Raw genomic sequence first — 26,894 nt, 5'->3', positions numbered from 1 at the left:
TTCGAAAGGTAGATAGCGCAAAATACCAATTGTTATCAAAAACGCTCGAAACAACAAAGTTGAAATCTCGATAGAACGATATTCTGTGGACGAAGGCAATTCCAAACAAGATTTAAAAAATATCATTGTAGAGGTATTTATCATCGAGTGTCGTTGTAGCGAGGTTTTACTGTATATACAAACTCCGTAGCGTACGTAGGATTTTCTCATCGGGGGGGGGGGGGCATTCATTCAACATTTTTTTTTCCCTCCCGAAAGAGGTTTCGTTTTTTTTTACTGGAAAAATTAAACCATGATCCCAGCTCGGGGGGGGGGGGTGAGGGAGACCCGTGAAAAATCGTGGCCTGGGGGCCCGGCACTAGCATGTGGGGCCATGCGAGAAACAGGTATGGCAGTATTTTGAAAAATTATGAGAAAACCAGCTTTTCTGATCAGGTTTCAGCTTGAGCACAAAACACAATGATCACAGTGGTCTCGCAAGTGTACCAGTTACCCAAATGTTATTGTTATTTTTAGCAATGAGAAGTAGAACCTGTGGATGCGTCACATACGTGAGGGTAATATTTGCATGGTTCACGCAAGAAACCCCGGACTAATTGTAGTCATATGCAAAGTAGAAGGCTAGTGATACACATGCTAATAAAAAAGCTTGCTTATTTGTTACTAGGTAACGTGCTCGTCGAGCGTATGCAGTGGCTAGCACAGCCAGAAGCTTACTTTGATAAGCATATTTTCGATGAATGCTTTGTTTTGCGCGTCTGCCACCCTCAATACTTGATGAATAGGGATACGTAATGTTTCGTATTTAAGAAATGGATGTGATAGTAAATGAGAAATGCGCCAGTTTTTATTGAATGAATACGAAAATTTGGTTTTCGATACTTTTTCGTGAATCTCGATAATTTACATCTATTTAAGCGAAAGTAAGAAATAACTTTGCTGATCATTTGAACTCCAGATTTTTTTACCAAGTACCATCACTTAAATAATTGATCTCCTCATTAAATTTGAATGAAAAAAAATGTGTCGTTAGTTTTAGACTTCGGAACTTTTGATTTGAAAAATATTTTTGATAACAATTGAAAAATCTTTGATTCGAAATTTATTTTTGCAATAAATGCGAAATTTCCGATTATTAAATTTATTTTTTTTTGCAAAATCACAGGATTTACGAAATCCCTCTTAAAACTCTTGAAATTTTCACAAAAAATTATGTGCATGACATTTTCCGATCTAATCCTATGCAAAAATGAGCCAAATCATTGAGCAATTTTGGTTATACAGTCAACACTCCTTAAGCACCCAAAATTTTCATTTTGTCGGCCCCCCCCCCCATTGAGCTACTATTACAAAGCAATAACAAAACCAATACATAATACAACCTGCGCGCGCATGTTAGATTTTTTTTTTAGCAGTTTCTTCCATTTTAATCGTATGCTTACAAGCACGGAAAAATAGACCGTGGAGTGATTCAGGAGCGTGCTCTTCAATAAGCTTGCTTATTCCGAATATAAGGGGGGGGGGGAATGGTAATCCATTGTTGAATATCTGAAATCCGTGGTATTTGATTCAGCTTTTTCTTCCCGACCTTGGAGGCTTACTATGGCAGAGTTCTTCGCACAGATAACAGTTCGATTTCCAATCAAATTCAAGCAATTTATGGGAGGGGGGGGGGATATATAACTAGTAATTGTTTTCCAAATCAATACACCCACAAATTGTCTTTTTTAATCAGAAATAGCAAATTCATTCATTCTCCAGAGTCCTACTACGGATATGTTCGGATATCACTATGGCAGGTGTCTCTGACATCAAGTTTTGCAGCGCGAATATGAATCGGAAAATCAATGAAATGCCATTATTTTGAAAAATAACGTGTCAGTTTTTTGAAATTGAAGGTTGACGTATGTCAAACGCATATTGTCGGAGGGATTTCGACACAATTAGGAATAAGCGTGGCAAAATTTGTATTAAATATAAAAAGAATTCGTAGCGAATACGAATGAGGAAATTCGTCAAATGTCATTTTTCTGGAAACGCGTGCCATTTCTTGAACTTGACAAAAGATGTACCAAACGTCAATCTTGCGAGTGATTTCGATGTTGAATGAGTAAAACGCGGGGAAGAAAATGACTATAAAATGAAATGATTTCTGAACGAGGCATGCACAGTACGGATCAACCAATAGTCATGAAATCGTTGGTTCTAGCTCTCGCTGCTCTGATCGCCTCGTGTTTTGCCAATCACCTGGGGAGCGACGAAGCTTTCCGTGCAGCCAAGATCGTTCCGACAATCATTGACCAAGCTCCGACTTCCCAGCTCGAGGTATGAGATACAATATTTCTCTTTGTTAGCAGAGTCACTCAAATTTCATTCAATTGATACATTTCATGTCATATCCAAATATTCGTGCGGTGTTTCAGCTAATTCGAATGCGATTATGATTAATTTTGATTTTGTCTGGTATGCGACATCAAATAAAAATACAAATACAACGCCACAACAGACAAAATGCCCAACGAGGTGGCTGATAAAAAGATGCCCATAAACATATATTTAAAAAAAACAGCAACCCAATTAAAAATGCAATTAACACAAATTATAAACAATATATACACATGATAAAATATTGTACAACGTCCATAAAGAATACTTACTTCTTATTCTAAGAATGGATAGCTTCTCGATTTACCCCAACATGTTTATCGTATTTCTTTTTAAACGTGTCAATTGTGTTACAATTTACTACCTCCGGGGGTAAGCTATTCCATTTATTAACAACCCTATTAGATAAAAAATTCCCTGTGACACCATAACCTTGCATTGTCCCTCACCAATCGATACTGGTGTCCCCTTGTAAAAGCAGTTGATTGGCGGTGTACTAAAAGTTCATGGTCCATCCTATCCATCCCATTGAAAATTTTGAACACTTCGATCATATCTCCTCGACACCTGCGTTCATCCAATGTAAACATATTCAAAAAATGAAGTCTCTCTTCATAACTCAAGCCCTGTGTGCCAATAAGGACACGCGTAGCTCTTCTCTGCACCCCTTCAATCAAGTCTATGTCCCTCTGTAGGTATGGTCTCCAAAACCTTACAGCATACTCCAGTCCAGGACGAACTAAGCCTCGAAAAAGCGGAAGAATGACTAGGAGAACGCGAAGAGACCTTTATGAAAATGAGACCAAGCATTCTATTCGATTTTTTGACCACCGCTGAACAATGCTCAGAAAACCTAAGCCGTTCGTCAATGAGAATTCTCAAATCGGTGACCCTAGTTGCATCCGGGATAGTGACACCATTCAACTCGTAAGAGAACCGTTGGTTGTTCGAACCAAAATGAGCGACCATGCACTTATCTACGCTAAACGTCATGCTCCATTCATTTTCCCATGCTGCAATCCTGTTTAAGTTGGTCTGGAGCAACTCCCTATCGCTTTCATTCCCGATTACCCCCCTTTAGCTTCACATCATCTGCGAATTTGCTAGTAATCCCATCGATACCCTGATCAAGTTTATCGATAAAAAGTGAAAAAAAGTATGGGGCCAAGGACACTTCCCTGAGGAACTCCACTTGTGACGTCTGTCCAACCAGAGAATTCCCCGTTCACCATAACTCGTTGTGACCTATCACTCAACCACGATTCTATCCAATTCAGCAAGTTGCCCCCAATTCCAATCTCGTGTAAACGCTTCAAGAGTTTGCCATGTTGGACCCGATCGAATGCCTTCTGGAAATCAAGGTAAACAACATCGACATTTTTGCTCTTACCCAAAGCCTTAGTCACGTAATCATAGACGCAAAGGAGGTTAGTTACACATGACTTCCCCTTCCTGAACCCATGCTGATTATCCGACAATACATTATTCTCGTCTATCCACTTCACAAACTGCCTTTTGATGATAATTTCCAAAATTTTCGGGAGGGAGCTCGTCAAACTCACTGGACGATAATTAGACACCACTTCTCTACTATCCTTCTTAACTATCCTTGATATCGGAACAATGTTAGCAAGTTTCCAATCTATTGGGACGATACCTTCAGCAACACTACTCCTGTATATCTGTGCGACTGGCCCCAACAATTCATTAGCACATTCCCTGAGGATCCTGGGATAGATATCATCTGGTCCTGGTGCTTTGCTTGCACATACCTTTCTTAGAAGATTTAGTACCTCCACGTCTACTTGAATATCGTTGAGGGTTTTATTACCCCATAATTCTAATTGAAAAATGCTCAAAATATGTTCAAATATCTCCCTGTACCGATTTTAGGACTGAAAATACAGTGTTATAAAAGACAAAAACATCTAAATCTTTAAACGATGTCTCTGTCCTCTAACTTCCAATTGAAGTTTTTGCTCTGTTTCTCCTGAGGCCAAGGAAAGAAATTCACGTTTAAAAGTGTCATATTCAATGAGATATTTGAATTTAAAAAATTGGAGAATTATTCGGAAAGAACAGCATGAATGAGAAAAAGCAGCGTTGTCCGTTATTTTATACTGTACTTTCATAACTTTTCTCAGATTTTTTAATGGAAATATATCAGCAAATATTGCACTTAGAAAAGTGGAATTTATTTTGTTAACTTCAGGAGAGATAGAGCAACAACTTTTTAATTGGAAGTTGGAAGACGGGGAGGGGACACATATAAATGTTTAGATTTCTTATTTTATGACACGTATTTTCATCCGGAAAATTAACTTTTTTTTTCTCCCGTCGCAATCTAACCCATAGGATCCCATGCTTAGGAAACCCGTAGCTTCTATGCCCCCTTGAACATACCTTCGCGCCTAGGAGGCGTTAACGCCTACGTTGGGAACCACTGGTCTATACGATGAACGGTGGATGAGATAAAAGAATTAAAAATAGTACTTTTATGAAACCCTGTATATTGCCACACATTTCGAGAAAAGATATTTCGCTTCTTACCTATATTCGAGTGAAACTATAGCTGGAGCTAGATTACTAATAGGTGCATCATGTACGGCCTGTACTTTTTTTTTAGCTTCAAATAATTTTGCCAATTTGGGATCACACATCAATTTATTTTTCGAATTTTATTCTGCTCTCAATGTCAAAGCATTTTAAGGAATCGTTTTTCACAATGAATAATTGTTTGACTGGATTTTTTTCTTGTCTTTCTGACTTAAAATATTGTATTTTGATACGTCAGGGAACCGTTGCTTTAATGTCCGTAGTTAAATACTATATGACATTTGTTAATTAATGCAAGGGTCGCAACAGGAAAATTGCCAAACCAGATGGCTGATGGGTGAAAAAACATTACATCCATTAAAAAATATTGATGTCAAATATAACCGAAATACTCTACCCAGCATATATATATATACAGTGGAACTTCGGTTAACGAGCTTAATTCGTTCCTCCAACGTGCTCGTTATCCGAATAGCTCGTTATGCGAATCAAACTTCCCCATAGAAAATAATGGAAACTCGGATAATTCGTTCCACAATCAGTCATTCACATAAAAATGACTGACAAAAATGGCATTCAATCAATAATTAAACACATTAATAATTATACATAATGCAATAAAACATATGAAACACAAACAACACCATCAATAAACGTACAATTGGGTAATGTTTGCAAATTAACTTGCTCTAAACGACGAGAGAAAGAGGAAGAGTATCGTTTAGGATGATTTTATAAGGGGGGGGGGGTGTTCGCATTACGAGCAAATGCTCTTTTTTTTAAAATTTATTTTCACGTTATCACAACGCAAATGTTTTTTTTGCTTTCGCCCAGACACGTGTACTTTTGAGTCCTTGCACGTAAATCGGGGTTCGTGTTTTGTGTTGCAATAACAATTACTTTGCGCTAACGTAATTTCCATGAAGTGTGATTACTTTAGTATTAGTATCATAAACAAAAAAAAAAACGGCTCACCGTTGTTTGCAAACATTCTTTTCGCGTGACTTTCAAAAAGAACCTCATCCAATGACACTTGCTTTTGCCTCTTTTTTAGGATTTCAGGGAAATGGTAAATTGCAGTGTTCGTTGGAGAGATTGCACATTGCTACAGCTTTATTTGGGTGGTTCTTTTCTACAGAGTTTTGCACAGATTCCCACACTCTACATATCTCTATAATCTCATTTTATGTGAGGGACTCCTCCTTACTTTTCTCTTCCTCAGATGAGATACTGTCCATAAACTCTTGCTGGTGCTTGAAAAAGAGATCCATCACTTCATCTACCGTCAACTTCTAGACATTTTTCACCAATAGTTCTTGGACGCCATCCTCGTGCACCTCCAATCCATGGTCTTCCCCAAGCACAAAATCTTCTCCACAAGTAGTGGCTCCTGTTCATGAGCTAGCCCCCTTAAAACCACGTATAAATAATGCAATCAACCCACAATTTTTTTCCATAAGCAGAATTTAAAAAAAAAAAACTTCAGGTGCACATACGCATCGCTGCTATGTTACATCTAGTTTCGTATCATAAATATTCACATCGCACGTGTGTTAATTTTCTGAATGAGGCACGCTTACCGGAGACCGAAGGGGAGATTATTACCCTAAATTTCATAACACGTGTGTTGGTGAAAGCAAAAAAACCATCAGCTCCGTTGTGATAACGTGAAAATAAATTTAAAAGAACGCAAAATTTTTGCTCGTAATGCGAACAATCGCTCGTTAACCGAGTCAAAATGTTTTCAAAATTACTAACACAGAATACTTGTGGTCCATCTCTTGTTCCGTCTTTTTGCAATATGTCCAGTCCATTTCCATTTCAAACGTTTGATTCTTTCCATGATATTCTATACCTTTGTGTATTCTATACCTTATCCAAGTGATTCGTTTTCTGTCTCTTCTTGAGATGCCTAACATACATCTTTCCCTGTTCCTTTGTGTTGTCTTAGCCTTTGTATCGTCTTGCTTGTGAATGTCCATGTTTCAGCTCCATACGTCAGTGCTGGTAGCACACAACGGTTAAACACTTTTCTTTTCAGACATAATGGCATGTAGCTCTTCAGAATTACACAGTGTTAGCCAAAAGTACTCTATCCCAATCCTGATCCTCCTGTTTGTTTCATTAATGATTCCATTGTCCATTGTAATTTCTTGTCCCAGGTATACATAGCTTTCTACTTCATCTATCTCTGTGTTGATGAGCAATATCTATAGATATAACAAAAATGAGCAACCATGCACTCATCAACGCTAAAAGACATGCTCCATTTATTTGCCTATGCTGTAATCCTGTTTAAGTTGGTCTGGAGCTACTCCCTATCGCTTTGATTCCCGACTACCCCCATTAGTTACACGCCATCTGCGAATTTGATAAAAATCCCATCGATACCCCCTGATCGAGTTTATCGATAAAAAGTGAAAAAAGCATGAGAGCAGGAAAACATTATTCTTCAGGGACTTCATTTTTAACACCTGTCCAACCACAAAATTCTCGTTCACCATAACCCTCCGTGACCTATCTAACAACCACGATTCTATAAAATTCAGCACGTTGCTCCCAATCCCAAGTAAACACTTCAAGAGTTTACCATGCTGAAGCCGGATTTTCCTAGGAGTAGAACTTTTGCGCCGTGTGCAGCGGAAAACGCTGATTGGTTAAAGACCTGAAATCGGGTTTTTTTTGACCAATCAGCGTTTTTACGCTGCGTGTGCTGTAGAAACCTACTCCTAGGAAAACCCGGCTTAAACTACGTCGACGTTTTTGCTCACTCTCCGTTGAGACACGAGAGGAGAAGCACGTCTCTTACAGTGCTCTGATGATCGAACAGTAGAGCCCGATCTAACCGAACTAGCGGCATGAAGCTAGAGCTAGACATCGTTCCGTACTCAGTCGGACTTATCCAAACTGAAACTCTTAGGGTATAAATAACTTTAAAACTTTTTTCTGTAATTCTACCCTCAAACGACTTTGAAAACTCCCAAAATGGCACTTGAGCTGAAAAAGCAACCGATTTGTTTCGTACATGGACACTCGTTATCCCTAGGCAACAAGGCATGGTCCACCATGGCAGAAACCTTCAGCAACCAGAAGGTCCGACCAGCGGTACAGAGCCAGGCTGCTGTCAAATACCTCGCTAGAATTGCTGAGCATTACACCCTCTGGAGACGAGTCCATCCTCGGAACACGTCAAGTCATTTCAAGACTCACTCGTGCCCGGCAGATGATATACTTGAGAAAGCCTTCCTGGTATACCTGGAACTCCGGAGACAGCCGAAAGATGGCAGCACGCTCCAGCTAGAGCTTGCAATCCGGCAGAACTTCGTTCAACTTCTCCGAGCCGACAGCAGCTGTTTTTTCAACCAGCCGTCGCTCAAGGTAGTTGCAGAAAACTACTTCACGAGAATAAACGAAGCCATCTACCAGATTGTCCGGAAGCGGGACAAAATCCCGGAGTTTCTGCTACCGGAGTTGGTGATCCCCCCAAAAAGCAGTGGTGGCGAACAAGCTGCAAATGACAAAAACACGCCTCAAGGACAGAACGTCCCCGCAGATACCGCACAACCAGGTAAAACCCCGGAGCGGCCTGCGGAAAACCCGGAAAAAAAGACCGGAGACGAAGGCGATAATATCACCGTTACTGTATCCCAGTCGGCGGCGGCACCGGTTCAAACTGACCAATCGCAAGCTTCCCAAGATGGTGAAGCCCCGCCCTCAACGGTCGGCGAGCCAGACGGCCAGAAACGAAGCGGCACCTCTCTTCTGATCCGGTGCGGCCGACGATGGCGTACGGTGGCGAGAAAAATTAAAGACACATGCAGCGCCGCGTGTGATGTGAAATTCTCGCGTGGCGATTACAAAATCACTTTTTCGGACACTGATGACCGCGATAAAATAATAGAGTTCCTCACCGAAGAGAGAATCACAATTCTCAGACAGTCCGCTCAAGCGGCGGACATATTCAGCGTGATTCTACGCGGACTTGACTCAGCATTACCAGCTGAAGAAATTCTCCAGGAGCTCACCGACGAGGGCTTCAAGCCGATCAGAGTGACCCCCATCAGATCGCGAAGACGAAGGATCCGGTCCAAAATTCTTCCGCTATGGAAAGTCGACCTGCCCAGCAGCGAAGAATCCAAAAAGATTTTTGGACTTAAGCAACTTTTCTTAGTTGCCATAACCGTCGAAAAGCACCGACGAAATCCGAACCGGAAAGCTCCGTCAATTTGTTTTCGCTGTTTGAACTGGGGTCATACTGGTGTCACCTGTGATCGCCCCCAACGATGTATGTTTTGTCCCGGATTTCACGATCGAAAACTATGCCCCAAGCGTGGAAGTGGACCCCCTGAATGCTGCAATTGTGGTGAAGAACACCCAAGCACGTCACGGAAGTGCATAGCGTTCAAAAAAGAACTGACTAAAATAAAGGGGAACCCTGAAAACCAAGAATCTACCACGACAGAAGCAGAGACCATCCATCCTGCAACTTTCAGAAGATCGGGGAAAAATTACAAAAATCCGAAATATATCCCAAAAAACGTTTGGGAAAGTTTTTTGGAATACAAGAACTCTGACTCTCAAGAAAAAACAGCCCCAACCAAGTCGAGATTCCCAGCGGCTAACTGTGATGACAAACCAACTAAATCTACGGACCTGGTGGAGGAACCCAACGGAGCTGAAAATCCCAAGTCCCAGTCTACGGACTTTAGACCCACTACCGAGAAGAAAGTCAACTCGAGGCTCCAAGGCGAGAAGGTCAAGACTCCGCCCCGACCCAGAACCGAAGCCACTGGGCATGAGTGCTCCCCGGGACCATCCGAACGTAGTGACGGCGGCGCAAGTGCCACCCCCACCGACCGAGTTAAAGCTTCCGAAGTTCGTAAGCCCGCCTCCCCGGCCTCTGTCTACTCGTCCTCGGCGTCATCCACGTCTTCGGACTCCGAATCAACCGCCAGCCTGGACTTGGCACGGGACCTGTTCGACTTTGCCAAAACTTGCATTCAGAACACAGTCCAGCAATGCTCGAAGAAAGAGAGACGAGCTACTTTGCAAAAATTCCTAAAAGAGGCTGATCGAATTTTTGAACGTTAGCCGACGAGAAAAACAAGGAGTTGGAAGCAACTCTCAAAATTAGCAGCATAAGCGCTGCAACTCTATCTTTTTCTTCGTTTACTTTACCCATCTTTTTCAAAAATATTTCCTAAAAAATCCCATAAAAAATTAAAAACTTTTAAAAATGTTTCAAAAATATTTTTCTCTTCTCCATCTATCGCTACGAACTTTTTTAATATGACTAACTCTATTCCTCTTTTTCTTCACCTTCTAATTAATAATTTTTAATAAATTGTATTTTTGTGTATTTTCATTCCTTTTCAGCCAATCCCTGACAAGCAACTCTTCCGACCAATGAGGATGAGACACGACGAACCAAGATGGCGTCGCAGAAGCAGTCCACTTTACTTTTCCTGCCGAAAATATTAATAAGTAATATGACTAATAAGTTCGGAAAGACATGTTTGATTTTTCCTGGTTAATTAATTTTTTAATTAACGTAGACATGCTCCCAATTCTGGAATACCACACGCACTTCACAATCCACATACATTTGCACCCTTGCCTTTCTCTTCACAGTGGTCCCCCGCGGGCCGGTTTTGAAGGCGGCAGATGTCTGAAAACAGATAGGCCCCGCCAGAAATCTTTTTAACTTGGAACTTGGACGTTTTTGCTATTTCTCAAAGCCTTAGTCACGTGATCATTATATAGTTATATAAGATACGCCATACAGGGTGGATACGAGATGGATCGAGCGCCCAATAATTATACCCTGATCCCTTGTGAAAAACTTACGAGGGAAGGCATTTTCAGTTTCTTGATTCGACCCATAATTACGGAATTATGACGCATTAAAAAATTGACGACTTCAATTTTGAATTCAGCCAAATCCACCAAATGCATTTCTTCGGCGTTTTTAAGGTAATACAAAGGTTTGACTTTGCAGGTAATCAAAAGAGCCATGAAGCTTTAAAAACCAGTTTCATTTCTTCAAAAAAAATTGACTTACAGCGAATGAAAAAAAACAAAGCATTTTGGCAAAGAAATGTTGATTTTGGGAAAGCAAATTTTTTCAAATAGATCTTTTGGTTGACGGTCTACAAATCTGGTTATAAATATGCCAATATAGCGAACGAGAGTACCGTATAATAACAAGGTTATAACATCACACTGCAGGGAGAGAGTAAGAGCCAGTCGTGAATAAAGGCGACCGCACTTCGATTTCAACGGGATTGAATATTTCAATTAATTTAGCAACACGCTGCTGGCGGAGAAATTTACTTTCGTTGATTTTGTAGAGTGTAACTGACCGTTACAAAACCGACACGCCAAAAGATTTCAAAACGTTATAACTCTTTTAATATTTGTCTGATCCTAAAATGGAAAACATTCTCCTATATTCGTTTTCACAAGTAAACACGTAGGTAAATATTGGGCTGTCGATAGTATCCAACCTGTATATAATTTGATATCTTCATGTGATTTGGTGAGCAACGAAATTTGCTTAATTAAGTAACAAAATAATCAGTGTACGTCTTGCAGGGAGGTAGTTGATATTACTGTTGAGTACTTTGATATTCGATATTATTCTTTTCTAGAAAATTAATAAGTATGTTTTCGAATAGGTGACTTATGGCGAAAAAGATGTTGAATATGGAACGAAGGTTCCCACGTACCAATCACTATTGCCGCCAACGGTATCATTCGCCTCAGCGAATAAATCCGCCAACTATACCCTGATCATGATTGGTGGGTACTTAAATATAAATTCTTTTATTTTTTTGTCAAATAAATTTCTATGAAATTATTTTTCCATAATTATACATACGATTTTGGGCTTAGGACCTAACGTGTTGACTGGAAGTCTGAATAACAGTCAGTTCCTGGAATGGCTCGTCGTCAACATTCCCGGCAATAGAATCAGTGACGGTCGCACTGTGGTAGCTTACGTGTCGCCATCACTACCAAGCGTACTATGTGAGTATCGACATCAAATAAGATTAGATTATTTTGTTACACTGGATAGACATTTTGGCTTTCATACAAAATATTGTTGTTCGCTGGATAATTGGTTTTCTTCCAATCAGAGTCACAGTGAGCATCCACCTTTTAACATTCACCAAGTATATTGTTGAAAAAATTGATACATCCAAAAAGACTATTGCCATTTTCCTGGACATAAAAAAAGCATTTGAGAGTGTCGACCGTCGTATCTTACTCAATAAATTACATATTTTTGGTATCAGAGGTAATGCACATAAATTAATTGCTTCTTATCTTAGTCATAGATCTCAAATAGTTAAAGTTGGATGTAATCTTAGTAATCCATTAGAAACAATCAAAGCCGTACCTCAGGGCTCTGTTGTGGGACCATTATTATTTAATATATTCATAAATGACCTTTGTGACATTGAATTAACTGGTAAAATCACCACATTTGCAGATGACACAGTATTGCTTTATTCAACTGATGACGACCATTCACTTGCAAGTTCGATAAGCGCAGATTTATTAATAATTCGTAATTGGTTTATCAGTAACGACTTACAAATAAATGTAACAAAAACGAAGTTTATGTACTTCTCTTCTATGACTAATATAAACTTCAACCATAATCTGATATTCCACAATAATAATTGCCAAAACATTTCAACTTGTAACTGCCAGAGTCTCGAACAGGTTTCCACGATTAAATACCTAGGTATTCATATTGATCATAACCTCAGGTGGGAAACTCATGTAAAATATCTGCAAAGTAAACTTCGCTATGTAATTTACGAACTGTATTACTTAAAACCATATATAGATCACTCGTTCATGTTAACACGTACATGAAATTACTCATTATTTCATTCCGTTCTATTATATGGTTTAGCTATCTGGTGTGGCGACTTCATTTCAAATCTTACACCAATAATGAAACTCCAAAAAAGAGCAATAAGACTCATCACAAGTGACTATTTGACTCCTTCAAAACAACTTTTTCACAGTCTTGGAATCCTTCCCCTAAGTCAGCTTTATTTTTAACGACAATTTGCTTTACCTCTGAACAGTTCTCGTTTCTCAAATAGATTGAACAATACATACTCTCTACCACTTATCCACAAAACTCTTCTGAAGAAGCATTTTACTTACCTCGTCCCAAAATTTTGCAACTTTTTACGACCTGATATCCTAAAAATTACTAACTTATTACCTTACAAAAGACACATGAAGCAATATCTTTTTTTCAATCAGTGACATCGAGAGTTTCTTTTGATTTGCCCTATGCTCCTCAATCAGTTAAATTATCAATCTATTTGACCATTTATGAATCTTTTTGTGCGCATTGCAACATTACATTGATTTTTATTTTCATATACTTATCTCCGAAAATCACGGAATGTGTATTTCATATAATTGCACTCCTTGCTGTTGCCAAAAATACTACAAATTATGTGAAAGTTTTGTTTTGGCATTTGATTTTTTTTTTAAATCCCCTCCCCATTTTCGTAAAACTGCGCGCGCGTGTGTGTTTTTTTAATACACTCATGTCCATAAATTAAAGATAATTCAGAATCACACGGAAATCGAACTTTAGAATTATCACATACATCTGCAAGAATGATATGCAAATTTCAGGAAGCCACCAGATGATGCCGATAGTACGTCACAATGACGAGAGTGTAAGGGGGGGGGGGGGTATATAAGGAATGGTGGCAAAGAAGTGAAATTCTATCTGCAGCCACGGGTACCACAGTTTCAAGGCAAACCGTGTACAGACGTTTGGGAGATATTGATCTATATACTCGCAGGCCTGTCAGATGTGTTCCGCTCACGGCAACTCACTGTCGGCAGCGATTAGCCTGGAGTAGAGAACATGCAATGTGGACATCGTCACAGTGGGCTTGCGTGATGTTTTCCGACGAGTCCAGGTTTAGCTTGCAGCCTCTATTCACGTCGGACTTTCATATGGAGAACGCCAGGTACCCGTTACCACCAAGACAACATCATTGGACGACACCGTTACGGTGGTGCAGCATTGCTCGTTTGGGGTGGAATTATACTGGGTTCCAGAACAGATCTGCATGTTCAAACCGGAACCATGAAAGCCCAAATTTATCGGGACATCATTCTGGAACAACATGCACGTTTGTTTAGGGGTGCCATGAGCGCAGAATTTGTGTTTATGGATGACAACGTCCGTCCTCACCGAGCAAACATCGTAAACGAATGCCTTGAATCTGAGGATATAACCCGTATGGAATAGCCAGCATTCTCACCTGACTTGAATCCGATAGAGCATGTGTGGGACTTGCTTGGCCGACGAGTTGCAGCCCGTCAACCACCTCCCACATATGTACCGGAACTTCGGAGAGCATTGCTTGCTGAGTGGAGTGATCTTCCCCAAGATCAGATCGATAATTTGATACTCAGCATGCCTAGGCGTTGTACGGACTGTATTTCATCGCATGGGAGACATACAATGTATTAACCATCATACCAACCATGTAATAGTAAGTTTTTGTAAAGGAGATATTTTTTACAATTGCTCCAGGGAGCAAAAATCGTAGCTTTCATGAATGGTATCATACATACACCATCGTTTTTGTTCTTTATCTTTTGTTTAATAAATGGGCTTTATGAATAAGTAACGTTTGTTTTGTTTCTGAACCTTTATTTGCCGGACCTGGAATTATCCTTAATTTATGGACATGAGTGTATTTAGTTTTTCCCGTTTTAGTTTGCTATATTGTTCACTATTAAGCAATTGTGTTCCTTATTATTCATTTTAAATTTGCAATGTATCATCCAGTATGGGTCTCTAGACCCCTTGGCTGATTTTTTTGTTTCATCTTGTATTTATGTAAAAAAAATAAAAATAAAAATAAAAAATAAACAATTTAGTCATAATAGTTTATAGTTTTACAAAATTGTAGTCTGAGGGCTGGTTATAGTTAGAGACTTTCGTGTAGCTCCCTGTCTTTAGCGGGGTCCCCAACATCCAAGAATGGACTTTTTCTACTTATTAAATCGGTTTTTGAGTAAATTTGTAGAGCATACCTCGTATTATTGAAATTGTCTGATTGATCAATCCTCTTCATTGTATTTTTGACAAAGTGCCGTGCAAGTAAACATGTGACGGCTCTTCAAGATTAATGTATACAGATTTTAGGAGCCGTTCACACGCCTTTAAGTTGTGAAGTTGTCAAGTAGACAAGTACGTAGAATCCGTATTAATTTTTCCGTTAAGCAGGTTCTTTGCGTATGGGCGCCTCGTACCTTGTTCGGAAGATTCACCGCCAGCAATTCACCGACAACAATTCACCGCTAGGAAAATTCACCGACAACAGTTCGTTCGATGCGAGTCAGCGAAGAAGTGAGTGAGTTACTGAGTCAGTAAGCGAGTAAGTCAGTCAGTGAGTGAGTGGCCTAGTGAGTATGTGAGGGAGTGATTGAGAGAGTGACTTAGTGTGGGAGTGAGTTAGTGAATTAATTAGTTTTTAACCTAGCAGTGTCACAAATGATTAAAAAATCCGATAGTTCTATATTATATTGCCTATATTACAATATTTACCTAATGACATATTTGTAGCTTCAGCGGTTTCGGCTCGGCGTGATTCCAACGTATAACTCCTTCCATTATTGAACCCCCTCCTTATGGGTCGAATATGGAGAAAACCTTTCATAGTGAGTCTTCACGTCGTGAAACTATTCACAAAATATGATATTTATAGCTTCAGCGGTTTTGGCTCGGCGATGATGAATCAGTCAGGACGGGTTATTTTATACACAGTATATATAGATATAGAAATGAACCAAGACGGGATTTCTGAAAGTTCATCACCCATATGGGGATCACGAGGTGTTCAAGTGGTATAGGGGGGAACCATCACTGAGTAAATTTGAGATTGCAGAATCCACACCAGTGAAGTCGCGGTTAACAGCTACATCATCATCAAAAAAAAAAAAAAAATCCATTGGTTACTGATGATCAACAATGTTCTTCATAATATCAAAGTGATTACAAGAGATTATTTTAAGCATTCTACATTCTGGGGGGTGGGGGGTTAATATATCGCGTATCCACTTACGTTATTATCTTTTACTTCTGTTATTATTCCTTTTTACGTTTCATTACAATTTTCGGAGTAAAACATAGAGTTAATGGAATTATTGAATATACTCTCTTGTATTGTGCAACAGCAATTTGTAATTTCTTCCGTATCATCTAAATTTCTTCTAATGAAGTCATTATTAAATTTTTCCGCCATATCTTTGGGATAACTCACTAGGCCACTCACTCACTTACTCACTCACTAGATCATTCACTTACTCACTAGATCATTCACTTACTCACTAGATCATTCACTTACTCACTATATCACTCATCCACTTAGTAGCTCACTGTATCACTCATCCACTTAGTAGCTCACTATATCACTCATCCACTTGGTAGCTCACTCACAGATTCAATAGCTCAGTCACTCACGGATTCAGTTGCTCACTCACTCACTCACTCACTCCCTCACTCATTCACTCGCTCACGGACTCAGTAACTCGCTCGCTCACTCAATCACTCACATACTTACTAGGTCACTCACTCTCGCTCGCTCATTCACTGACTGACTTACTCGCTCGCTCACCCCCTCGTTCACTGACTCAGTAACTCAATCGCTCACTCCCTCGTTTACTGACTCGCATCGAACTTTTGTCGGTGAATTTTCCTAGCGTGGAAATTTCCGGCAGTGAATTGTTGTTGGTGAATTTTCCGTAAACCGCCTCGTACTATCTGTGACGTGCGAATTTCACGTCGCATAATTTCAACGAATCAGAATTCATAACATCTTTGACGTGATAATCACGTCACGTCGCGTGAGTGTGATGCATAATTGGAATTTTAATTATGATCACCCTGTACTTACGATTATAGAAACTGTATATTAGAAATCTATAATCACGATTAAAAATGATTGTTTGACACATACCTACCATATAACTGTATGTTCATACATTTTTGAACTCGTTGCAGTGACTCGCATGAGCGTGATCCTTTACTACGAGCAAACCAGCGTCTTGGAAATCGGCCCGGTCAGCACTTTCATCGATAACCTCCGAATCGGATTCGATCTCAAGAAATTCGTGAAGCAGTTCAACCTTGTCGAACCTCCCGTCGCTGGCAATTTCTTATTCTCCGTGCTCATCTAAGTTTATGACGAGAATAAGACGAATATATGTGTAGGGAAGGGCAAATGGGAATAAAAATATCTTTTTTTTGTTGATGAGTTGAATGATATGGTTTTTATTAGACATCGTCTCACTGTGACTTTGCTATTACGTATGGTGTCATTATATGAAATATATTCATAGGAACGGAGCAGCCAAAATTTAAATGATAACTTTGAGAAAATGTGTCTTATTATTGAAAATTCATTTGAATAAATTGCGTGATATTTTATTTCTGTTTAATTCACGTCACAAATTATTTATGACTAATTTTTGACTGAAATAAAAAATGAAATCTACGTTTTTTTAGTGTGTTTTCCTTGGATTGTTCTAAAATCCCTGCAGTAATAATCAAACGGAATAACGTAAACACAGGCTACTACTACCTGTTGCTTTATCTCAAAACGAACAAATGGTTGAAATATGCATGCAACACAAGCTAATTGCTCCAGGTGCACGTATAGTTAGCCGGCAATTCCTCCAGACCTTAACTACTAGTTAAGCTAACTCTCACCTTCAACAGAGGTCTAATATTCGAAATAGGTTTGCAACAGTGCTGTTTTCATAATCCCGTTGAACACACGTGTTTTGTTGTTGCCAACCTTTAGGCTCCTTTCACACGAGAACTAAAGATGCAGGTGGTCCGCATCTTTAGCTTGAGATTCATGCGTGAAAACTATTTTTTTTCGAAATTTTTGTAATTATTTTTCTCCTTCATCCCTGATTCAGTGCCCATAGGCAATCTAGAGTCATTCTTTGGTGGTTTAATTTAGAGCCCCATGAAATATGGGTATAAAGATGCCTTCAGTTCGATCCTCACAAGTAGTCGATGGGAGAAAATGTATTCAAATTCTTCAAAATATAATTCTAACAGCTAATAGAGTGTTTCGACTTTCATTAAAATTAAAATAAATTATAGCGAAGAAACGTTATAAGTGACTATTGTTTTCAAAATCGATACATCCTCAAACTGTCTTTTTTAAGTCGAAATAGCCAATTCGTTCGTCATTATCGAGAGTCTTACTACGGATGTGCTCTGATATCGCTACGGCACGTGCCTCTGTGATCAAGTTGTTTAGCACGAATATGAATCAGAAAATTCAGGAAACGTCATGTTTCTGGGAAAACCCGTGTCACTTTTCGAAATCGAAGGATGGCATGCGTGAAACGCTTACTGTAGTAGCGATTTCGATACTCAATTAGGAATAAGCGTTTCAAAATGTACATAAAATGAAACGATTTGCGAACGAGGCACACACAGTACGGATCAACCGATAGTCATGAAATCGTTGGTATTGATGGTTCCAGCTCTCGCTGCTCTGATCGCCTCATGTTTTGCCGATGATTCGGGGGCGGACAAAGCTTTCCGTGATGCCAAGATTGTTCCGGGAGTCATTGACGAAGCTCCGACTTCCCAGCTTAAGGTAAGAGATACATTATTTCTCTTCGTTGCTAGAGTCATTCAACTTTTACTAAATTGGTACACATTGTTGTGCCATAATCACATATTCGTGTGGTGTTTCAGATAATTCGAAAGCCTTTATGATTGATTTGAATTTTCTCTGTTATAGAATATCAGCGATTCCGTGTGTTATGCATAGGCACTTGCTATACAGGATGCCCTGCAAGCTCTAATTTGGCTTAAATCCCATCAGCCATTCGTCGTGGAGGTATGGCTCTAATTTAAAAATGCTCAAAAATACATGTATTCAAAAATCACTATGTACCAGTTTGACTGATAACCTATATACTGATTTGACCTATATAAAACGTGAAAATACAGTGCCATGAAAAAAACTATATTTTAATACGGTCCACTTGTCTTTCACCATAGATTAAGGAAATTATTGCGCTGTATCTTTTGAGGACCCAAGGAGAAAAATCCATGTTTCTAAGTGTGATATTCACTGAGATGTTGGAATTCAACAATCCGAAAGAAGTTGGGAAAAACAGTATAAATATGAGGAAGCAGCGTTGTCCGTGTTTATGAGGTTCTATCCCAACTTTTCTGCGATATTTGAATTGAAATATCTCGACAAATATTGCACTTAGAAACAAGGAATTTATTTTGTTTGAATCAGGAGAGACAGGGCAACAGCTATTCAATTGAAAGTTAGAAGACATGGGGACTGTATAAAAGTTTATGTTCCTCATTTTATGACACACTGCTTTTTCACTCTCGAAACTGGTAGAGAGTGATTTCTGAACAAATTTTCTAAATTGAAACAGTGCATCTATGACGAATGGTTCATGAGATTTATAGGACTGAGATAGGTTCTGCGATTTAAGGCCGAATTATAGGACTTGCATGGCACCCAGTAGAAGAAATGTGTAGCAATGCGTTAAAATATGTCAAGGTATGTGAAATATATCAATGTGTATATTGCCACAAATTTTCTTCGCTTCGTTCCTATTCTTGAGCTACATTATTGGCCGCTGTGGTGGTCGAGTGGTTATAGTGCCGGACTCGTGATGCGAGGATCCGGGTTCGAACCCCACAGTGGTGGTCGGCTGAAGTTGGTTTTCTGTGGTTCCCAACTTCAAGGCGCAAATGCGAGCCGATCTCCCCGTTAAAAAGTCTCGCCACAGAGAGCAACAGTCCTACAACGGTAAATCATTCAACCATAACACTTCACTCATAGTTTGTAAAACTGGGGGCAGATGACAGCACTACACATAACAAGCATTACACAGAAACAAACTTTACGTCAGGTTGCACTACACGTACACGCACATTCCCGCATGTACCGATTCGTTGGGGGGTTCCGCGGGGGGGGGGGGTGCATGTGTGGGTAGCAGTAGTAGGTAGGGGCTCGGGGATCCATGATGTTCTTAACTCAGCCACCTCGTTGGGCGGTTTGCCTGTTGTGGCGTTGTATTTGTATTTGTATTTGTATTATTAAGTAATAGCTGTATTACAGTCTGTATTTTAAGCTTGACGTGATTCTTTTAAATTGTAATCAAATTATTTTTAAATTTTTATTCTGCCTTTAATGGCAAAACGTTTTAATGAATCTAATGAGTTGCCTCTGACTGGATTTCCTTCTCTTGTCCTATTTAGACATTTTAGAGTCCATGGGAAGTTGCTTAAATGTCCATATTTGAAAATATACACTGCTCAAAAGAATTAGGGGAGCAAGCAAAAAAGTGAAGATAACCGTGCGAGACAGCCACGTGTTGGCATACAATGGATAGAACACGCGTATCAATGCGCAATACAGAAAAAAGACGTAAAAAAATTTGGAATTAAGCTTTAATTCTTTGAAAATATGGAAAAAACATGAAAAGATGATTTACGGCAACAATTTGGTTACATGTAAAGATAAAAAAAAAGTACTGTTTAGACATGATGCATGAGTTTTAATAGGGCGTGTGGTCTCCTCGAACAGCTAAGACTGCTGCACACCTGTTTGCCATGGATGCGATGAGGTTATCGATCAGACTTTGGGGAATACTGTTCCACTCCTCAAGAAGTGCAATCTGCAATTCTCGGACAGTAACAGGCGGCCTTGGTCGCGCAGCAATGCGTCGTCCAAGATTCAGGTCAGGAGAGCACGCTGGCCATTCCATACGCTGTATTGTTTTAGCTTCAAGCATGTTCTCCACCAGACGAGCTCTATGCGGTCGGGCATTATCATCCTGGAAAACAAAGGAATCTCCAATGGCTCCAGCGTAAGGGATGACATGAGGTCGCAGTATCTCGTCTGCATACCTTCGGGCCGTCAAAGTGCCATTCCGAATGATATGCAGGTCCGTACGTCCGCCTATGCTGATTCCACCCCATACCATCCAACCAGCTCGTCTGTATTGTGACCTTTCACGAACGAATGCGGGGTTATTTCGAATGCCCCTGTCCCTCCATACCAGAACACGTCGGGTGTCACACTCCAGACTGAATCGGGACTCGTCTGTAAACAGCACTTGCTCCAATCATGTTGCTCCCAATCTCGATGTTCAGCAGCCCATCTTCTTCGGGCTGCACGGTGGCGTGGAGTCAACGGAATGCAGACCATTGGCCTACGTGCATAGAGCCCTCCCTCATGAAGCCGATTACGTACTGTTTGGCTGGACACCCTTCGTCCTGTTGCCAAGAGCAACCGTCTTTGCAGCTGCGTAGCATTCTCTGTTCTGTTTCGACGGGCTGTTAACCGTACATACCGGTCATCAGTTGCTGTAGTGGTGCGTGGCCGACCTTGCCCTGGTCGACGTCTAACATTTCCTGTTTCTTGGAATCGATTCCACAGCCTTGCAACAACACTTCTGGCGACTCCAACAGCGTCCGCGACACTACGTTGTGTTTGCCCGGATTCCAGTCTGCCTATAACACGCCATGCCATGGATTCCGGTAAATCACGTTGGTGAGACATCCTCAAGTCACCTTGTCTCACAAAAAAAATACTGGGCAATCGAATTTCACAGTTACGGCAGTAAAACAGACGTTTCTGCAACATCCCGATTTCTGCCCTTATCTCCTTTTTCTGGTTTTTGATGTCATGAACTTTGATTTGCATATGAAGTTTTCTTCTTCCGTTTCCTGCCAGGCTTTAAATTATGGATGATTCATTTTATGTTACTTATCGGTATACATCTTTGCGTAATTTTGTTAAAACCATGTGCTCCCCTAATTGTTTTGAGCAGTGTATATCGCATTTGATAACTAATACAGTAAAACCTGCTTTTAACGGAACCTATATTAAGCGGAAACCTGTCTTCAAAGGAAAAAAATCGTGGTCCCATGATTTCAATGTCAAAAAAACATTAAAAAACCTGGATTAAACGGAACCTGTCTAACGCGGAAACGGGAAAGAAAATTGTACCCTTTAACGGAAAATTTCACACAAACACTCTGCGTATGTTTGGCGACCAATGGACGAAACGATCATTTAAAATGTTAAAGTACTACCGAAATTTTTTTTACGCAATTCTTTGCTTGCAAATGTGAGTTCTACATCATCCACTCTTTTAGATTGGCAAAAAACCGTTTCTGTACTTGATACTGTAGTTTTGATAAGCCATTTGTCGTAAAGCAGTTGCTTTGTGCAATTGTAACAAAATTTTTCGGAAGTGCAGGATTTTCCACTTAAGAAATCAGTGTAAGGTTTGGATTTCCAAATAATATGGAAGACACAAAATTGTGTGCAAGCTGTGTGCATTCCGCGATAGCAAGACGGAGCCGGGCCTGAATTAATTAGGGAGGGCAACTGCCCTGGCGGAAAATTTTAGGTGAGAACACCCCATTATATAATCATCGAATTTTATAGTTGTAGGGGCGGCAAAATCATGTTGCTCTTTCTTTCCTCCCACAAAATTCCTAGTTACGGCCCCGATACTGAGGATTACGTAAACATAGACTATAATATACAAAATGAACCTGACACGAGACAGATATTGACACCCTAATTGAAAATTTTTGGTGAAGTTAAAAAGAACGTAAATGTCGTTATTTTAGAAGAACACCGCAGGTCTCGGAATTTTATACAGATGCTGTCAAAACCTAAGTACAGTATTTAGTAATTATTAGGGCTCGGATTTTTATGCTCTAAATCCTACAAATTCAGAACTAATGTGCTGCCATCTATAGGTGGAAATACCTAGCCAAGTACAGTATTTAGGAAAGCATCACACGAAATTGAAGTAAATAAATAATTCTCTTAAGCCGGGTTTTACTAGGAGTACCGTGTTTTACTGCTCACGGCGCAGAAACTCTATCCTAGGAAAAACCCGGCTTTATTTGATAAAAACTCTCGAAATTTCCCACAAACGCTAAAAAATTCTCCCATTTACCAATTTCAGCCAATTTTATACGAGTACCGACAACGATTCAGATGATTAATTTATTTACCGCCACACACCAGTGTCCTTGAAAGGCTAGTGTTTTTATGCTACAAAAAATTCAATGTCATTGGTGGTTGGTTGAAAAACCTGAATTTCAGGATTTTTTTTACCAATTGGCAACGACGTTACATTTTTAGTGCATAAAAGTCCTAGTTCCAGGAGCTCTCGTCACTGGGGTACATGAACGTGAGTCCTCTCGGACTCACGGCTCTATACACTGATGACAGTGCGGTCGCCCAGTGCCATCATAGCCCATCGCGAGCGTTAGAATACCTTCAGGAAAATGCAAGGGAGATCGAGAGATGGTGCACGAAAAGCAGGACTAGGCTAAACGCCAATAAGACAATCTTCCTATGGATAACGGGGGTGAGACCTGCAAACCTCCCTCCTCAAGCCTACCTAGAGGTAGGGGGAGCGAGAATCGAGCCAAAAGACAGAGCCAAATACCTCGGCGTTATCCTCGATAAGCGCCTCACGTTTACTGCTCACAGCAAAGAAGCAATGAGGAGAATGTGTATCGCAGCCAACAACATGAAAAAGTTATGTCAATATAGAACTTCTCTATCGGCTAAAAACAAGATAATTCTGTACAAGATGGTACTTAGACCAACATTAACATATGGAGCCGTCACCTGGTTCTATAGCAGAGATACAATAATTACCAAGCTCGAAAGAGAGCAGAATAAATACATTAGAAAAGCGCTCAGAGCACCGTGATTTATTCGGAACCGTGGCGGTTCTTAGGCAGGACACGAATACAGAGACACTATTCGATTTCGTACAAAAAATAGCTCGAAAATTCTATGAGAGACTAGAGGAATCAGAACACGAGCACCTCAGAACCATATCCAACTACGATAGCGACAATTTCATCTGTCTCAAATTTTTTGAAAGAACGTAGAATAATTATAAAACATCGCATATGATATCAGTATTATCAAAAATACTGACGGCCCTTAGACGACTCCGTTTTTAAATGACCTACTCAACTTCACGCCCTGGGCTCTTTCCCCCCCCCCTCACTCCTACATAGCAGCGGCCCCCCGGGCATCAGATAAGAAAAGAAAAGAAAAAGAGTTCAGACCCAAAGATTCTTCGGGCAGTAGGCTGTCATCACTAGCTAGACATTAAGAAAAAGAGAGAACGAAGCGGAAAGAGTGAGACGGCAGTTCAATTTCATCTAACCATTCAAGTATTAAAAACCCACATTGGGTGCTAGCTCTTACAAGAAGAGTAAAACAATTTGAAAAATCTGCACATACGCTATGGCTTCACGCACACACGCTAAGCAGGTGGCGAGGAGAGATGAAGGGGGTATGGGCCGCTATCACAGTGGCGATTGGGACCCCGGCTCACCAAATATGGTCATGTTCATGGTCGTCACTGGCGGGAACCGCGAAAACCAGCCTGAATCGGAATAGCGAGAAAAAAATTGATTTTCTATCGAAACATGAAATATGCAAAATACGAATTAAAATTGTGGAAAAAATGCTAAATATATATAACGGGGTGGTAACTATCGACCGCCCAATAATTACTCACGTGATTCCTTGTGAAAAACTAATATAGAAACGGGTTTTCCGTTTTTGGATCGCACATATATTAAGTGAGTTATAAGCTTTTAAAATTTTGTGACGTGTCATTTTTCTAACTGTCAGTTATATGCCAAACACCGAACCGAATTTCATGTCTCCTCCAGCAGCGGGTTGTCACTTCTTAAAATGAACTGAAATATTCAAGCCCATTAGAAAGAAAGTTCGGCCGCCTTCTTTCACGATTGGCGATTTTACTCTCAATGCAGTGTGATAGTATAACCTTGTTGTTACGTGTAATTACGTATTAGTTTCATCCACTATATTGGCAAATTTATCACCAGATTTTTAAAGTGTTAGCCAAATGAGATCTACTTGAAATTTTTTTTAACCAAATCAATACTTTTTGCCAAAATGTGGTAATTTGTTATTGTTCACTATCAAGTCAAGATTTTTTGGGAAAGGTGCATACAGTGCGTTCTGTTTACTACGCGATCATTTTTATACGCTGTCGTTTTAATCATATTACATATTGATCAATGAAACAGTGCAATATATTTTTTGAGTTATTTTAAAATCTCATCGAAACACACACAGTCACGTGTAATAAACTTCAAAGAAGATTGCAAAAAATGGTAGCTTGACGAAGGTGACTTGTGAAAACACTAAAATAATAACGTTTCGATCAGAAACTTTCAATCAAACTAGTCATTTTATGAATTGGCATATTCAAAATAATTAGTGGTTTCTCTCGGATATTTTTTATTCATCGAGTCACATTTTCATACCGATTTCTGCATGTTGCAATGACGATTTTTCATTTTCCTTTGACTGCAATTGATTTTTATCGCGATGATATTATTAATAAACAATTTTTAGTTTATTTTTTCACAAGAAAGATTTGGACTACTTTGAAATTTTTATTCCAGCCTACATTTTTCGCGCAGAACTTGGTCATTTTTTTTAAAATGAAGGTTTATTCAGGGGCGTGAATTTATTCGATGGGACTTTGATTTTTGTAGCGCGAGAACCAATTAGGTCAAACTGCTCCAAAACAAATGACCAATTGAAAATAATTGTGCCTGTAATTTCAGGAAAGGAGGCAATTGCATCTCATAAATGAGATTACGTAAAAATTTTAAACTGTAATCGTGACAATTTGTAACTGTGATCGATTTCATTAATTACTAGCTGATACCTGGCGACGTTGCCCGCCCCGTAAAAAATGTATATATGTATAGCTTATTAATTATTTCTTAATCAAAAAAAATTCTGCATCAAGTAAAAAAAAATTACTTTTATTTTTAAATATTTTAATTAAAAACTTCAGGCAATCGCTTGTGGATAATACACGATATGTTTTGCTTTTCCCTCTGGTGTGTAGATGTACAAATTTTTGGGATTACCAACACGCGAACAGGCGACGAAAAGCTGTCCGTGGGAAAAACAGGGCTCATGTAGGTTGATACCTGCCACTGCTAACGACTGGCCTTGCGTTTTGTTGATTGTCATGGCAAAAGCTAAACGAATCGGGAACTGTAATCGCTTGAAAGTGAATGGCATTTCTTCAGTGATAATTGGGGTACGTGGAATGAAGACGTCTTCTCTCTTTTGGCACATCCAGTTAGAATCGTTGCTTCAATGATGTAGTTGTGCAATTTCTTCACGCAGAGTCTGCTGCCATTGCAGAGTCTCGGTGTCTCCAAATTTCTTAAAAGCATTATAGGTGCTCCGACTTTGAGGGTCAACTTGTGTGGTGACACACCCGGAATATCCAAAGAGTTCAGAAATTCTGCAGGATACAGAACTGTCTGCGCTGTGTCTGTGACAGTATCAACAGATTTGTAAGATGTGGAGTCTTCCGGAATAATTTTTAGGATTTTTTAGGTTCACGCTGTCATTTTTCGGTGCCAGAATCGCTCTCTCACAAAGCCAATCATGGTTTCGGTGATTTTGTTGAATGTTTGGGAAGACTTTGTCTGAAAGTTCTTGAACTGAATTCAACAACTGGCAAAATCCATTTGGGAACGTAATCAGTCCAGTGCTTGGGTCTACGGGAATTCTTCCATTCGTACCAGAGTGCTAACTTTGTGACAGAGTTTTTTAAATTAAAACTATACCTATACGATGGGCGGTTGATAAGATAAAGGCCGCATTATCACTTACAGGCCACCCTGTATATAGGCTAGCTGAAATACCCGGCGCTTTCCGGGTTTTCTTCAGTTACTGGGAGGATTGGAAAAGTGACAAACCGTTATAAAGGAATAAACTGTTATAATAACAGAATTAAAGGTGTGACAAACCATTGTAAAGGCATATATACACGTC

General features: G+C 39.7%; 1 protein-coding gene across 1 annotated transcript; it reads left to right on the top strand.

The window, feature by feature from the left end:
* The first annotated feature begins 2,169 nt into the window (after nt 1-2,169).
* On the top strand, nt 2,170-17,499 carry LOC149083617 (26 kDa secreted antigen-like). Its single transcript, XM_089235400.1, has 4 exons — nt 2,170-2,325; nt 11,619-11,742; nt 11,836-11,970; nt 17,006-17,499. The coding sequence occupies exons 1-4, from the start codon at nt 2,191-2,193 to the stop codon at nt 17,179-17,181; spliced, it is 570 nt and encodes a 189-aa protein (XP_089091526.1). The 5' UTR covers nt 2,170-2,190; the 3' UTR covers nt 17,182-17,499.
* The last annotated feature ends 9,395 nt before the right edge of the window (nt 17,500-26,894 follow it).

This window comes from Pholcus phalangioides, unplaced genomic scaffold (genome assembly GCF_987345545.1).
Source record: "Pholcus phalangioides strain wild (caught in Gottingen) unplaced genomic scaffold, Ppha-v1.0 ptg000008l_1, whole genome shotgun sequence".
NCBI classification, from domain to species: Eukaryota; Metazoa; Arthropoda; class Arachnida; order Araneae; family Pholcidae; genus Pholcus; species Pholcus phalangioides.
Note: the sequence above shows the minus strand (reverse complement) of the source record. Positions and strands in the feature narration are given on the sequence as shown.

Excerpts from the sequence above, each read along its gene's own strand:
- LOC149083617 (XM_089235400.1), top strand. The coding sequence starts at position 2,191 with ATGAAATCGTTGGTTCTAGCTCTCGCTGCTCTGATCGCCTCGTGTTTT. Across the intron at positions 2,326-11,618 it reads CTCCGACTTCCCAGCTCGAG|GTGACTTATGGCGAAAAAGA; the intron begins GTATGAGATACA and ends GTTTTCGAATAG. Across the intron at positions 11,971-17,005 it reads ATCACTACCAAGCGTACTAT|TGACTCGCATGAGCGTGATC; the intron begins GTGAGTATCGAC and ends AACTCGTTGCAG.